Genomic DNA, 16,805 nt, shown 5'->3' with positions numbered 1-16,805 from the left:
CAAGAGTGATTGTTCAACAGCAGAGATTTATTTATTTATAGTTACTTAAAACAAACATTTTGCTCTAAAGCTACTTTTTTTTTTTTGCTTGTACCTGACGTAGACTGCAAATGAAGATAAAGATTTACCATATCTTTATTTACTGCTATGTGAATATATTACTATTATAAAAGACTTAAAAGTAATTTCTACATCAGAGCTAAATTCTGCATTTAAGTATCATAGCTCATGGTGGAATGTTAAACACATTTTTCTAAAGATTTCTGGTGAGTCTTTTATAAAACAGTTTCTTCTTGACCACATGATATTCAGAAATATTCTGTAGTCCGAGACATCCAGAAACAATAATTACTAATCTGAAAATGGCTATAGGCACACAAAACAGGGTGATGCATCTGACCCTAAATCAGACTTGTAAACTATACAGCAAAGGTGTCAAGGTTCTGCATGAATGGTCTGTCAGGTAGAAACCAGAATGACCCGCTGCTGCCTACTCACAGCCTGTACACGTGCCACAGCCAGAAGCAGAGCAGCCCGGGGCATCTGGAGCAGCCCCAGCCCTGGTCATCAGGTACCTCCCTGGTGCGGTGGGGCCGTGGCCAGGCAGGGCAGGGCTGTAGGGAGCTGAAGAGCAGCCCTGCTGTGGTATCACTTGGGCAGGGGTTGGCAGTCCTGGGGGGCTGAAATGGGGTCCTTGAACCTGGGCAGGGTGGGGGGAACCCTGGGGGTCCAGGCAAGGACACTCAGGGCTGGGGGTGACCTCAGGGCCATGACAAAAGCTAGCAAAGGCTTTCATGGCTTTTTCCTAGTTATTACACTGAGAAGATGGACTTCCTATGGAAAAGCAGTAAATAGCTTTATTTAAAAAGGTCAGATCTCAAGCTTTTTTAATGAATTCCTATAACTTGCTTGAATGTATGAAACTTATTTTTATTGCCAATGCAGTAAACCTAAAATTCTAAGAAATCTCTGGCTTTTAAAAATATTTTTCAAAATCCAGTTTACATTGACTCTCGCTAAATTTAATAAAAAAAAATTGATTCTAACGTTTTAATTCTCATAATCTGGAAGCCAGATATCAGCATGTTTCCTGAGATGGGGTTGCTGATCCACTGTGTAGTTACTGAGTTCAGCATTTAGCATAATAAAAAGTTCAGGGCTGTGTAGCATCTGTAGGAAGGCCTTGTTGAAGCAAAGATTTTTAAATTGTATCTGCCAGCTTTATGAGTGCAGAAAAATGTTTCTATCAAAAAATCAAAATAAATGCTGTAGAAACATAACATGTACTACAAGATGCAGAAGGATTCTTGGATTTTTGTACTGGAACATTTATTCTTTGCAAGTCTCTGCTAAACAGGTATTTAAGGGGTATTCTACAATATTGATCCTCCGAAACCAAATCATTTTTTCTACCGCCATTAACATGTGGAAATGCTTTATACTTATTATAAACATTGCCATTAAGAATTTTTAAAGAAATTCACTTTTCAGTGTTACTGATAGTTATAAAAGCTTCCAAAGAGCAGTTTCTGGAATATTGATCTTCAGTTTGCATTATCCAAAGCTACAGTATATTCATTGGCTTGGTGTGACGATTGGTAATATAATTACAATTAATGAACAGAAACATGTTCTCTGAGCATGCTTCCATCTTGTCATGCAAAAACTTAGTCAGGTCACATTTTTTTAATGAAAATTCTTATTTTTAGGCACCTCAGGTTTTGAGTGTCCATCTTCAGAAAGTTAAAGGAGTTATCTTATCTCTGAGCCCTACCAAAATCAGCCTCTTGGTCCACAGTGGCTTGTGGACCTACTGAGATTATGCATGGACACTTATTCAGACTTTACCCAGCATTCAGTTTTCAAAATATGTGGTTCTACTATATTTGGATTAAAAATATTTGTGCATTCACGTTTGGTTTTTTTCCTCAAGGGATTCTGGGTTATCAAGACATTTTGCTTTCCATAAAATGGAACATGAGGGGGACCAAAGAACTTGCATATTTAAGCTGTTCTAAAACCAGAGGGGGAATTCTTAGTATCTCCTTTAGCAATAGTGTACATGTTGCTCTGTATTCCTGTTAAAGTTCAGTGCTTAAAAAGGTGTGACTATACAATAGCACCAGACTGTCTTCCAAGTAACGTGTATATGGTAGAATTACGATACACTGTTTTGCTAAGGTCATTTGTGGATATATGCATGTCATGATCTGAAGGAGACAGGAAAGACTGAGCCCTGATTATGCCTTTAGCAACATTTGACCATGTAGGTGTCATGTCCATTGGAGTGGAGTGGCTGAGCTATCTACAGGCAACCCGAGAGTTGGCTTGGAAGTACCATCACCATTATTAAAGTAAAGTAAACAGAATTTGCTTTTTAAATTATTTATTTAGTTTTGTGCAACAGTATTTTATGATTTATTTTTTTAAGTATCCAATGAGGCTGAAGGTAGAAAAATGGTCTCAGCAAATGTTAGGGCCCCATGTTTAGTGTCAGTGACAAATGAAATACTAAAAGCGTATTTTCAAAAGCATATGCATCAAGGCAACTACAGTGTAAAGAGCTCTGCTGTCTCACCAGCAACACACCGTTACTACAACTGGAAAAAGGTAACAGATACCTTTAGCGCTGATGAGGTAGTTCAGCACGTCACTACTTATCCTATTTGCTGAAGTTACCAACCAGCATGCCAGTTATATGCATACTTCTGATAGAAGCAATTTTCTTCTACAGGCAATCTGGACAGGTCCTGGTAGATAATTTCCCAAACCAGCTGAGATTCACTGCTTCCACAACTTCTAGTCGCTGCTGAGATGAGCTGGATTTTAAAGTGACCTTGAAATAAGATTTTTTTTTTTTTTACTCCTCACAAGTCCTCAGAATAATCCAGTAATTCTCTGCTTGAAACCCCCAGACACATTCATTCTCTTACACACTAAGTTGTGTATCTCAAAACACTCACTTAAAAACCATGTATTTTGCAACCCAAAGCATTATTAGCATGTCAGGAAGCAGCAATTCTGGTATCTCAAAGGTCTCATCTTTTGCACCAACGTATAAAATGGCAGGAAGAATTATACTCAATGGCAGGAAAATACTAGTTCAAATTCCATTGAGCATAGCATACAGGCAGAATTTTCATTTTCACATTTTTCGTTGCCCCTGTCTGCAACAGATAAATTTCTTCATAATCCCCAGAGAGCTTCACTATTTAATTATTTCTGTATTTTCCACAGTAGTTTTCAGACTATATTGAGGTGTTGGATCACATACAAGTTCATGTGTTGCTCTCATGGAGGCACTCTTCTGGGTTTCAGTTTAGTGAAATTTCAAGTCATTCAAAATGTTTTCTGTTTCAGTAGTTCTTTCAGTTGAGTATTCAGAAGAATTCTTCTCATATGAACATGTATGCAAAAGCTGTTCATGAACCTACATCCAGATTATTATCTGATGGGGCGGAATGTTTCCAGGTTTGTCCTTTGAAACTGTAGGGACAGTGAAGAAGTAGGTGGTTAGACTGTGCTGTTTGCAGCAATTCCTCTGTCTTTTATAAGCACCTCCTGTATGGCTTTTGTGGATTGAAATGGATCAAGGTGGCAAGTAATTCTTTAATGTTACTGCTGCATGTGCTACAAACTGGAGTGTGTTTTTTGCCTTTTAAGTCTCCTAAACCCTCTGTAGTTCATCCTAGGACAGACTGAATACAGCCACAGTGACACTGATGACCGCAGGCTCTCCCCATCACATAAACCAAAATGCCACCAGGATGCTCTTTGCCAACCCTATCAGTAAGCTCATCCCTAGCTGGGAACAGGATGGTGTGAGGCCAAGGCTGGTTTTAAAGTGAAAAACTCCATCCTAGGTATTTGTCTCTAATGGTATTCTGGCACTATTCAAAAAAGCAGGATAAGTAAAATAAATGGACTGATAGTAAAAACAGCTTTAAAATGACAAGAGAAATTTAGTATCTGCCAAAAAAAAAAAAAAAAAGAAGAGGTTTTATATCTCTGTGTTCACAGACTATAATGATACACACAATATAAAAGAAAGTGAAGTAGGTGATGCTGTTACTTCGATATCTCCATAAAAGATGAACAGGGGGTGCTATGTAAAACTGATGAATTATGATATGAAGTGTTAAGTAGGGATTAAATATTGTGCAAAAATAATATTGGGATACAAAGAATGATAGCTAGATTAGTCATTATGCAATCCCAAAATTGCTACACTCAAGTAGTGGTAAGTTATTCTAAAAATTGTTAATTTAGCACAGAATTTCTTATTGTTATACTGTCTACATGAAAAAAAATAATGAAAGTATTTAAAACTCGGAATCTCTATGAAAAATGATGCTGCTTGGATTAGGTCATTAGTCTAGTGTGTAGAGTGGATTAATTTGGACGTGAAGATTTTTCTATTGTTTCTGAAATTTTTAGTGGCTTTATAAGTATTGCAATCAAAAATACAATGTATGTAATTAACCTTGTCCTTAATTTATGCATGAAAATGAAGAAGAAGGGTTCTTGAATATTTTGGTAGGGTTTTCTATTTTATCTACCAACAGCTGTAATAACAGACTTTAGATACTGTGAAAGACATGTAGAAAAAGGGAGCAATCTCTTCCCCATATTCATGATTGACAGGAAAAGAATAATATATTTAAATTGCAACATAGGTGCATATTCAGGATGAATATTATGAAGAAAACTTTCTTCTGCTTGTGATAGTTAAAAACAAGTCACCTGCAGAGACTGTGGAGTTGGTAGCATTGGAGATTTTTTAAAAAGGTTTCTTAAAATGGGCTATAGTCCCTGCAGAAGGGAATGGTGAAAAGGTTACAAAATGCTTATGTTTGTTGAGAACAGTTAATGGCTGTTAATTTCTGGCAAGCTATTCAGTCTCTCCACAGTGGGTTTTTATACCTGCAGCCTGTAGTTAGAAATGGTACTAAATTGCCACCAGCAATTAGAGATTTTGCGTGTCCCCTGTTAATACAAATTCTCATCAACAGGAGTCACAAGTGCCTGTCACTGTTAGGGGAGTTGCAGAGAAGCGAAAGGATCAGGAGGTTTTATTGCACAGAAGAATGATTCCAGAAGTCAGTCAAGTTTACAAAAAAAGTGTGAGGGAGAGTGGGCGAGAGAAATTTCTGTCAAGAGTAATAGATATTTGATCCTATTCTACTCAGGGGAGGAGGCTCAGTAGGTGACCTTCAGGGGCCCCTTCTAGCAATTATGACTTTACTGTCGTAATTCTGGATTTTGCCTATGAAGCATGAGGTCGGAGAGATGAAGTCTATCCACAGTTGAAGCTTGATCCTCAGCCAAGGCATTTTTCTTCTCCCCACACACATCCCATTATCACCCTTTTGCACCAGGCCTGCAGCGTATGGGGTGCAAAGGTAGACCTCGCTGGCCACAGCCTGCCCACCCTGCGTCGCCCATCCAACAGCTGCTTGGTCAGCAGGTCAGTGGTGCTTATGTGGGATTGTAGACTTGCACACCAGCTCTGCCCACAGCTTCTCATCACCTCCTTGCTCAGCAGAGCAGGGAATGTCACCCTAAACTTAGCACTGCTTTAATCTTGAGTACAGTGCCAACCTTTAACTCCTTCTAGTGGTGTTGTTTTTTTCAATTGGACTAAAATTATCACATGACGTTGTCATTGCATGAAAGGTGGAGGAAATTCAACTCATTTACTCAAGTAGATCTCTCCTGTCAGGGTACCACTTGGCCCAGGGTTTCCCCATGGTGGGGGGCAGGGCAGGGCCTGGCAGCCTGGGTCCGGCACACCACCCTAGCCAGGGCAAGGAGGGTGGGGGGCCAGGCCCAGGCAGCCAGGCCCTGCCCTGGACAGGGATGGGCCAAGGCCAGGCCCATGGGCTGACACCTGTATCAGCCCCAGTGGGAAGCACCAGGGTCAGGCAGAGCCCTGGGATGCCCGGACCAGGTGTCCCCACAGTGCTGTCTGGGGGTCTGGAGGGAAGGGGCCACTCTCGGCTGCACTGGCTCTGCCTTGGCCCCAAGCCCAACCGCCAGATCCCCAGGGTGGAGGAATGTGCTCTAGGCCCTTCTAAGTGTCACTTTTTATGACAGTTGGGTTTACTATAGCATCCTGTATCTTTAAACTATTTCTTCGTGCACAGCTGAGGGCTGTGCAGGAGGTAGATGTGATTATTCCAGATTTACATGCATTAAAACATTCCAAATGGTGCAAAGACAAACTTCTGCCCAGGCTTACTTATTCAATTCCTTTTAAATATTTGAAGTCTCCTGCCTCTGGCTGCCCCACAGGTCTGTACAACTTCTATCTTAATACTTTATGTAGTATGTTAAAAAATCTGCTTCTTTATAACAGCAAATTTTCAGAGACCATACTAATCCAGAAGATAATCTTTTAAGCCACTTACCTCAAGAGAAGCTAAAGAGGTAGCTAACGTATGTCATATTGCGACAGAAAATCATTTATTTTTCGTCAGTGAGGTATTGTGGTATCCTAAATCTTTACATGGCTCATTGGTGAAGAAAGCACTCCACCAACGCACACCAGATTTTAAACTTAATATAGTATATACTTACACCAGAACTAAAAAGTAGGATTGTTGATAATGTATTACACTTGGTGTCTTTGTTTGGTTCGATGGTGATTCGAATGTATATTTTTATTTTTGTTTTTAGTAGCTAAGGATGTCAACATTTTTTTTGATGAGTTAGAAGGTGTGAACAGCCCTTCCAAAGATGATGACTCCCTGCTTCACCATGGTAACTTGACCAGTACTTCTGATGATGCCAGCAGGTTGGAAGTTGTGGGAGAGGTAAGAACACACAGAATTATTAATATAATAATTATATACTTTGTGCTTTTTATAAAAAGGAAATAAATGTAATTTGATTTAAAAGCTCATTCTCTGCAAGTCAACTTGTATCTGACCTTTCCCATGGGGACTGGTTTTCCATTCTAAGATTATAATGCTGAAATATAAAATAGCTCAAGTTAAAAGGAGGGTTTATTGATTTCACGCACCCCCAGTGAAAAGTCTATACAAGCTTTTGTTGTCTGCTTGTTTTCTGAACCATCTGAGTCTGAGTCTAAAGCTTCACAGCTTCTAAGAATGGAAAAGTTTCCCCTATATTATTCCTTTGGGGGGAAGGAAGGACGAGGAGGAGAATTTATCATAAATCTCTCTTAAGAAGCACTGGGCATTGGGTGTGAGAAACATTCCCTTTCAGTGAAGAACAAGCGACCTGATGGTGTATAATGATGATTCTGAGAACGTACCATGGAGGAATCATTCAGCACATAGTCCCTTTTAAATTATGTCTTAAAGCAGGCAAAGCATTGTGGACCCATGATAAAAATTTGGGCCTAAATTCCTTTTTGTGTCTTTTGTGCAGAAAGGAACATGATACCCTTTGACTTTGCCTCCAGCTGCCTTACAACCCATGGATGTTAGGGCTGTCTCCTCAGGGAGTAAAGAGAAGAGACCAGGGACTTGTCTCCTTTTCCCCACCTCAGAAATGTGGCCGTGTTCAGACTAATTACTGGAGTGATCTAATGTTACCTGCAAGCTGTGCCTGAGAACTTTCTGGCAGGGATTGTACTAACAATTAAAAAACACAGGAAGCTATAAGATATTGCTGAAGCTCTGCCCTGATCGTGTTTTGTTTACTAGTTTAGTTAAAGTTTGGGAGATACAATTACAGATCATGTCTTTTGCAGGAGCTAGAGGGTTTTGTGATGCAAGTTCTTTTGTTCTTTTGTGAAGCACTGCTGAAAAAAGAGTCACAGATTTTCATTGTGCTAGAAATTCAGCCCATAGAGAGCTGCACTCCTGGAGTAGTTAGACAGATAATTAAAAGCAACAAAATTCAGGACACCAGAGATACGTTTGACCTTGCTCACAATTTCATCTTCCCCTTTACTCATTGCTCTACCCCAGCTTCCCATACAACTTACAAAGGGCCCTCTTTGCCTGTTTGCACTATAATAGCTTAATCTGACACGATACTCCTGTGTTACATTTTGGCATCATGTACCATATGGTCTTTAACAAAATGGTGCAGATAAAAGCCACATGATCTTTGCAAGTTAAAGAGGAAAAATGAACAGAAAGTGGTCAGAAGGACAAAGGGTGACATAGAGCAAATTATGATGCTGTTAATTTAACAATATTGTAAAACCTTTCTTTTTTTTTCACTTTGATGTAATCTTTGTTGTTTTTTAAAGGGAAAGGGAAAAAGGGAAAGGAAGTATTTTCCTAGTTGAATTATCTTTTTTTCCTGCATAACTATAATTGAGGAAAATAGCAATGTAAGTCACGTATATGTATAAAAGGGGGAAAAAAACCCAGAAAATTGGAAGTCTTAATGGGAGCTGAGGGATGCTGTAGCCTATAAAAAGAAGTTTCAAAGTACTAGGCCTCTGCTTAATTCCAGACGGAAAAGATAACACTGTTTAAATGTTTTGCAGTTTGTATGGATAAATATAGGAACACAGCTATGTAATGGTGGGGTGAAGTCTTTCCTTTCATTCTTTCAGTTTAGTTTAATAGCTAAGAGAGACTGTGGATCTCCCTTAATGTCATCAGAACAGTGGATCTGGCACTGATAAAAGTGTCTCTAAATGTACTCATGTTTGGTTTAGTTTTGAAACTAACATTGCAGCAGAATTATTTAATATTATTTGTGGCTGACTTAATTAAAATGAATTTACAATCGAAATAAATTACAAGGACATACAAAAGGTTTTTTGTCACTTTTGTTTATCTGACAAGTTGAAATATTGTTTGCTTCAACTGTTAGTTTTTTGTGGTCAATCAGAAGACGCAATGAAGGCTTTATGGATGGAGCTTTATCAAAAGTTCCTTAACAGATGCAGAGCCATACTGGGATTCAGTTTGTCCTTAGGGTAAAGATGTTTGGTAGGGTTTTTTAATTTGTTCTATGTTTCATTCAAACACAGCCACAGTCTGAGCAAGTTGAAGATCACATTCGCTTTATTTGCATTGATCAAAATGTGTTTTACATATGCCAATATAACAATTAGATATATACTTTACAATTTATATCCAGGGACATATTATCACTAAAATATTGTATTACTTCCACTGAAGTTTCATTTTCTGACAACTGGAGTAGCAGCAGAAATAAGATAACAATTAAAGGAAACTTTATTTAGAGGCTGTATTCTATGTATGCATTTATTCTGCCTTTCTTTCTATGGATCAATAAATCAGTCCTTATCCAAACAAGGGAAAATGATAGAGCTGGAACACGGTTTGATTTCTACTTAAGTAAGTTTATATGTGCAGAATAGAGTTTGTTTTAACCACCTCTTTTATAAATTAGTGCTTCCACTGAAAATTATGGCAGTAAAAATGTATTCATGTTGAAAAATAAGAATTTTTATGTTCTTTGTGGCACTTAATGACAGCTTGTGCAAATTCAGCTCAGTTTTCTTGTGTATACTTAGTAAAATACAGGCTAAGTACCTAATTTTTTTCCAACAAATCCCTGTCTTCTTCAGTGATCAGGAAGAATATGAAAAGAGATTATACAAGCTTTCAGAGAAGACTACAAATCTGTTACTTCCTAACTTTTGAGCACTTGGTTTTGCAGCCTACACAATTTCATTATTAGAAAAGTTCCATGTAATTAAATATATTATGATGTCAAGAAGAATATACCAACCAGTGAAGATAGATGGAAAAATGAAGTTGCAGCTTCCACAAAACTATAATCAAAATGGGAAAAGAATATTAAGAAAAAAGAACACACAGAGAAAATATACTTGTTCTTTGATTAGAACTGTGCGTTAAAAACTGGGGGGTTCTGGGATTCTCCTTTTTCTGCAAAAGTTTGTAAGTTATCACTGTTAGTGGTGGAGGTGTTAACCCTCCCCACCAGCTGTGAAGTTGCATGCAGGGGACTCTAATTTCAAGTAGCCAGAAACAACAGGACAATATGTTCTCTTTAGAATTCAAAGATCCTATCTTCATTGAACTTCCACACTGATAATAACCATATACTGAAATAATAAGGAATGAAGAAAGAATATAATCTCTCATTAAATTAGTAAACATAGGAGTCCCTTCTGATTTACTTTTTTAAAGACCTGCAGGTAAAGTTTTAAATTTCCTTGATTTCCTAAAATTTCCATTTAAAGTTTCTGTAGCTGTTAGGTTTACAAATCCTTTCATTTTGAACAGTGAAACTTTCGGGTAAACCCTTTAGCCTAAACCTCTCCTAGTATGTATGTGTGTATGAGTTGTATGTTAATGAATGTTGATGACTCCCAATTGTAAGCCTGAAAATAGGAAAACTAGAAAACTACTGCATTCCTTGGTTAAAGAATTCCTGATTATACAACTTCAGATATGCGTATTAGAAATAAAGCTGCCAAGATAGCCAGAAATGCTAAACTTCTTGTTAGAGTGAAGTCTTCCCTGTTCTTCCTTTTCCAGCATCTTCTTTCAGATGAAGGAATAGACTAGACTACTTTCTCACCAAAAACTGCGGTCAGACTTGGTTCTAGATATATTTTTTAAATCAGTTTAGGAAAACAGAATTTTGAAGTCATAACACAGGGAAAGGAGATGCAATGTCTAGAGGAGAGTCAGCAAAATTCAAGATAGGAGAAAAGTCTCTGTCTGGAATAGTGTAAGCCTGGAATACTGTGGACAATGCAAAAGCCCTGCAGCTGCTATTTCCTGACATTGCTGGGCCAGCCCTGACTGTCTCCATATCATGTTAGGTCCTCAGAGTTCTTGCAAGTCCAGGCTCAGTCTATAAAGCTGACTTACAGGCTATAGCAGAGGGCAGCAGAAAGGCTTCCTTCTCAGAGGCCATACCAATCTAGTAGGGTTTATCAGTCTGGATTTGACATACTGTGTTCCTAAAATGAAAAGAACCTTCAAGTACAGATAAGGGTGTCCAAGCTGTCTTTCAGAGCAAAAAACTACAATATTGTAGTTGAGAGTGTTTCACAAGGCTAAGAGCAAGTAGTTGTCTCAGGAAGTCATATTTATAGGGGAAGAAGTCCTACAAGTCAAATAACTTGGCTAAATCTCATAGATGCTCTTTAATATAAGGTTCTACATGCACTGATGAGTCAGTGTAGGGCAAACCAATTTTCTTCAGAGAAAGATGAAACGTAGGAAGCATAAAGGGCAAATCTATTTTTCCGGTGGCGTCACTACTGCATGATGAGAAAGACACATTCCTTGTAGTAGTCTATGGATGGGTCTGTGCTAATGTTTTAGTTCAGATCAGGAATATACATTTCAAGTGAATCTCTTGATTGCCCCTACGCATGCTTTGTTTGCATTCCAGAGTAGTGTTGGGTTTTAAATGTGGATTCCTTCATAAATAAATCATGAGATGTACTCCAATGAGTCTCCTGGACCAGGTTAGAGTAGGCCCAAAGTAAGCCCTCAAGCCTACATAGTGTGGACAGCAGATGCCCAGCACAAATTGTTTTGATCTACAAATCCTTTCCTATTACAGCACTTTTCTTGCTAAAATACATGTAGAGACTCTGGGACCTACAGAACAGGAAGGATGGCTCGCCAGGAGGCTTAGAAATCAGAACTGGACGACCAACCTGGCCCACTGTCTCTAAATATTCTATTGCACCCTTCCTTTATTTAAATAACCTTAAATACCCTTTTGGGTTTTCTTTACATCTTCTCAATGTAGATTTTTTTATGGGGAAAAAACCTTCTTGTGCTTCTTGAGCTGTCTTCATATTTAATATTCTGATATCTTGGTAATATCATTTGTCAGAATGATATGCAGTATAGATATAAATGGTTTGTTACTCTTATTTCCTTAGGGCTTAAATCTTCTTGCCTTCTTGTTCAGTTCAAAGAATAGTTCCGTTATATCAAGTCTGCATTAGGCTGTGTCAGGAGTCAGGAACTGGAATAAAAGAATCTTAGAAAATTTTCCCTTTCTGCGTTCAGTAAACTGGATGTACCAAGGAGATGGAACGTTTATGATCCTTTCATTGGTTTTTCCATTGAATCAAAATGCCTGCTGAGAATCAGGAAGATAGCTTACGCTAAAATCTTTGAATGGGAATATTGGTTAGGGTTTTTTTCTGTAAGAGTCATTTTTTCCTATTACTACATTCATTTTTTGCAATTTAAATTCAGAAGCAGTTCTCCTATGGAGAAAGTATTTTGAAAATTCCCTACTTTTGCCAGATGTGAAAGGCAAAATACTATTTTTTTTCAGAGATTTGATCATGTGCTACAGGGCATGGTTATTTCTGGCAGGAATGCGTGAGCAAATTCTGGAAAAACACAGAGAAATTAGCCTAACCCTTGCTGTAGCTTGGAGCTGGACTGATCTTGAGGTCCCTGAAGGTCTCTGTCCATTATACTGCTATGAGTGAGTGCTGTTTGTTCCCATACATCATTCACAGTGTACATTTTTTTGTATGAAACAGTCCAACCTGCAAACTGCCACACAATTTCAACATCTCTGAAAGTGAAAGCTTAACGCCTGGACAGACCTGGATTATGTGGAAGTAGTGCTAAATTGTGAGGCAGATCTGTAGAGGGTTTCATCTCCTGAATTTCTGGAAAAAGGCCAGCAGTTTGGTATTTACATTTCAGGAGAGGGACCTGCCTGACCTTTTATTAACAGTGAAATCAAGTTGTTTCTTTCTGTCAGAGCAAATGTTTGAACACACACATTCTTTGCAGGAAATATCCAAGAAACAGTATTTATTGCATTTATGTACTGCTAGATGAAACACCAGGAATTATTTTCTAATAAATCCAGTGGGTTTCTTCAGCTATTCCTTAATCAAAAAATATTCTGTAGTTAATCTGATGAGGTGTAGTGTGGTAGGTACAGGACCTTCGTATTGTTGTCTCTGTCCTATGAGGTAGAGGTACTAGAGCCATCACAAAGCAATGAGCACGATGTTTTAGTGTTTCTCACTGCAGTAAATGCTTACTTCCTTGTTTATTCTTTTCACATGCACAAAGACATTCTACCATACTAAGTTCTTAATTTTAAATTTATGCTTCATTAATACTATTCTCTGCTTTGTTTTATATGTAAGAAGGTATTCCTAATTTTAGGGAGGGCAACGGGGGAGGAAGGTTGGCTTGTGTTCTCTATTCTCTCCTATCCCATGGCTATATGACCATCTGTCTAAGGAGACCTCCTGGTTTTGAGGTGGGGAAGTCTGTACTGCTTTCAGATGACCTCAGAGGCACTGTATGTAAAGCACCTAAAAACTTGAACAGCTTGTTCCAATTCCTTATCTTTCCTGTTGGGTATTACTGAAAACTGATGATGCCAACAGCAACGAAACGTTTATCAAGGCAAACTATCGTTACTGAAATGTTGATTTTCTCTTTACAGGAAGTACCTGATAAGAACAAAACCAATGGACTATATTTTAGAGATGGAAAATGTCGGATTGACTACATTCTGGTGTATAGAAAATCCAATCCACAGACAGAAAAAAGGGAAGTATTTGAGAGAAATATCAGAGCCGAAGGACTTCAAATGGAAAAAGAGGTAAGAGACCTTCCTTGAAAAAAAATTACAACATTTAAAGCTGTGTAGAGCCTGAGGGTATGAGATTTGTTTACTCTTGAAATCCCCTTACTCTGTTGTAGCAGTGGGAAAATGCTTTTAAGCATTCCTAAATATAGGCTATTTATTGCCAGAGCAGGGGGAAAGTGTAGCCTAAAGGAAAATCAGACACATGAACTGAAGACCAAAACAAGCTATTAAAGTCATCCTTTTCAACCTTTTGCACAAGTAGGCCACAGAATTTCATCCACTGTGCTGTGCAATAGAGAAAAAAAGTGCTGGGTTTAGATGGCCTAAATTCTACTGAGTGAAATCCACCTTTCTGCACCTATGTTTCCTTTTAGCTACCTGCTCCACTCTGCTGAGGCTCTTGGTGCTCTTTCCAGAGACCTAACTAGGTACCCGCCTTCCTTTTCCTGTAAGCTTAGGCATAGAGACTTGAGCGGTTTTTTGGTATTTTGAAAACAGCTTAAAGTCTCTCCTTCTGTCTTAATCCTGAACATTGAAATAATTGGGCAGTACACGTGAATTGTTTATATCAATGTTATTTCCAACACAATGTGCTCTAACCAGTAAATCTTTTCTGAGAAAAAGTGTAAAACGGAATGTAAAGAGTCTAAAAATGCATTGGTGTGATAGGTAGTAGGAAAAAGGCTTACAGAGACTATCTTTCTTTTGCCTAGACCATGTTTTTTCTTAAACCTTCCTAAGTGTGCTTAAATAGGGCTTAATTCTCACTTCTGTACAGAATAGGTATTGATGATTATTTAGCTTTACTTGTGCTTGATCATCTCATGCTAACATGCATTGTCATGCTGCCGCTGATGGAAACAGTAGAGGAATTTTCAGGTTATAGGCTTTGGTCAATTATGTAGGTGCTGTACATTATCTCCTTTTCTTTCACTGAATTCCTGGTACATGTGTAGATATTCTGCCATGTACTTGAAAGGCACGCTTTGGAGAACTCTGGGGAGGAAAAAATGGAAGCTGTTTCTCTCCAGAATAATGAAAATGTTTCCTCTCTTTAAACGGTTTTGAAAGAACATGGGTACTGGTGGATGTAAGTTTGTAAAAGCACATCACTGGTGACATTAACCCCTTACCATAAACTGTTCCTTCACATAACCTGGAAGTTAGCGTCTTTAGTGCTGCTGTAGTTGAAACATGTTTTCAATGGCAGCCGTTGTTCATTACATGTCTCCCATAAATGTACCACTGTCTGAAGGAGTTGTAACCAAACATCCAAGAATACAAGATTGTTGCTGCATCTGTTCACTTCCTAGAATTCTGCCCTGCTATCTGCCAGGAGAGAGGCTGAAGAAGTCCCTGAAATTTGGGCAGTGTAGAAAATGAATGTGGAATGAATCCTTCCTATTGATACACCTGCCCAATGGTTTCAAACCAATCTTTTCCTACTTTGTGATTTTTACAGATTTTTTTGCTGTGCTAAGGTCAGCAGTGAAAGCTATGAAGTTACTTTATATTTTAAGTATTATGAAACTTATTGCGACATTCTGCACATAAAACTTCTTCAAATTGATGATTTAACTGCTTTCTGTAAAGCTTTCTTGTGGTTTTCAAGCCCATTTATTTGTACTTTGCTGCCAAGGCTGCGAGATTGTTCTGTCCACTTGATTATTCATTTAAGTTTCTATTATGCTACTGACATGAAGTTTTATTCCTTATTAATCTCATTTGGCCTTGGTGTGACTTCTTGTCAGCATCAGTAATTGTACATTTTCTAAACTCAGAATGATCAAAATGAGGTTATGTTACATGACTCAGGCTAATGTTTTCAAAATCTAGGGTAGTAATATTTTTTAACATATGACTCTGACCTAAAATTAAACCCTAGCATGTATATCTTATGATCATGTTAGTTTCCAAATTGAATCATAATCCTGAAAGAAATAAGAATATTCTTGGTACACTTCCCTCCCCATCCCCACAGAGTAACAACTGTGCTGCTTAACACTTAGGTTTAAACTAAATGGTGTAATCAGTTAATGCCTAGATGATTTCTCAGTATTTTTACTTCTTTTTTTGGTAAGACTATGCATCTTTCTAAGTTTCAGTTCTGGAAGATTTCAACAGCAGGTCTGTTTTCTAGTTGTTCATATATAATATATTGCTTCCACTGGAAAAAGTTTCTCCCAGATAAAATGAGAGAATTATCTGTGGCTTTGGCCACAAAACTTATACAGAGGCAACAGGCTGTAACTGCTGGTCTGAAAGAAAATTTTTGCCTTCTGTGAATTTGTGTGGTTGTTGGTTTATTCTCCTTTGACTTCTGGCTGTTCATATATTGACATTTGATTGTGTTAGTCCTGCCTTTTTAATTGAAATCAGTAACAGAGAGGAAAACTTTCAGAGCTGTTCACACCGCAATTTCAAAAACATATTCCTCAGTAACACTTCAGAGCAAAAAATGAATTGCAGTGGCTTGCTGACAAGTGTTGCACAGCAAAATACCTAGGAATTGATGAGTGCAGGAAGCGAAGTGTTCACTTAACAGCATGAGATGAGAAACTGAATCTGAAATGAATCTGAAAATGTTGAGATAACTTCAGGCACAATGTAAAGAACATGTAGCTGAGAAAGGTCTGAGCAGGTATATGTTTCTGACTCTAGAAAAAGGTGATAACATTTTGCAGATATTCCCCAATGAATTTACACTCACATTCTTCAGCTATACCGTACCACTCTCCCATGGAAGTTTTGCCTGATTTGATGCTCTGTATATCCAGTAGTAAACGACAAGGGGATCCCAGACCAAGAAACAGATTATTGACTTAGTGAAGGTATGGAAAACAGAGCTCTAAGAATGAATGATAATTGAGTGGAACAGCATAAACAATTTTCTAACCTTTCTCCCTGCTTTTCAGTGGATATTGGGTCTAGATAGGATGACTGTGTTGTCCCAGTCCAACATGGATCACGTCCAAGACATGATCATATGCATAGAACCTCTAGGTGAGTTAATTGGAAATATAGGTCATTCCAGGAAAGGAGACTTTATTTTCTTTTCATCCAGATATAAAATTTCCAATATTGATTTATCCTTTTTTTACAATGTCTCACAAGTGAGAGAACTATGATTATCTGGCTCTGAGATTATTGATGATCCTACTGTTTTCATTTTTTAATATTCTTTGAAACAGACTTAAGTATTGGGTAAAATGGAGAGGGCAGTCTTCAAATGGAGCAAGTTCTTATCAGAGATGAGGTACTACGAGCATTGCCAGTTT

At 38.1% G+C, this 16,805-nt stretch overlaps 1 protein-coding gene across 4 annotated transcripts in view; it reads left to right on the top strand.

Moving 5' to 3' along the window:
• ANO4 (anoctamin 4) overlaps positions 1-16,805 on the top strand; it is a 198,186-nt gene that overhangs the window by 79,071 nt on the left and 102,310 nt on the right. For 3 of the 4 annotated variants that reach the window (XM_056341686.1, XM_056341683.1, XM_056341685.1), the window contains exons 3-4: positions 6,679-6,815; positions 13,381-13,539. In XM_056341686.1, the coding sequence (XP_056197661.1) occupies positions 6,679-6,815; positions 13,381-13,539 (296 nt within the window). The remainder of the gene's footprint in view (positions 1-6,678; positions 6,816-13,380; positions 13,540-16,805) is intronic. The other variant, XM_056341687.1, reaches the window with a different exon arrangement.

The sequence above is a fragment of the Falco biarmicus genome, chromosome 5 (assembly GCF_023638135.1).
Source record: "Falco biarmicus isolate bFalBia1 chromosome 5, bFalBia1.pri, whole genome shotgun sequence".
NCBI lineage: Eukaryota > Metazoa > Chordata > Aves > Falconiformes > Falconidae > Falco > Falco biarmicus.
Note: the sequence above shows the minus strand (reverse complement) of the source record. Positions and strands in the feature narration are given on the sequence as shown.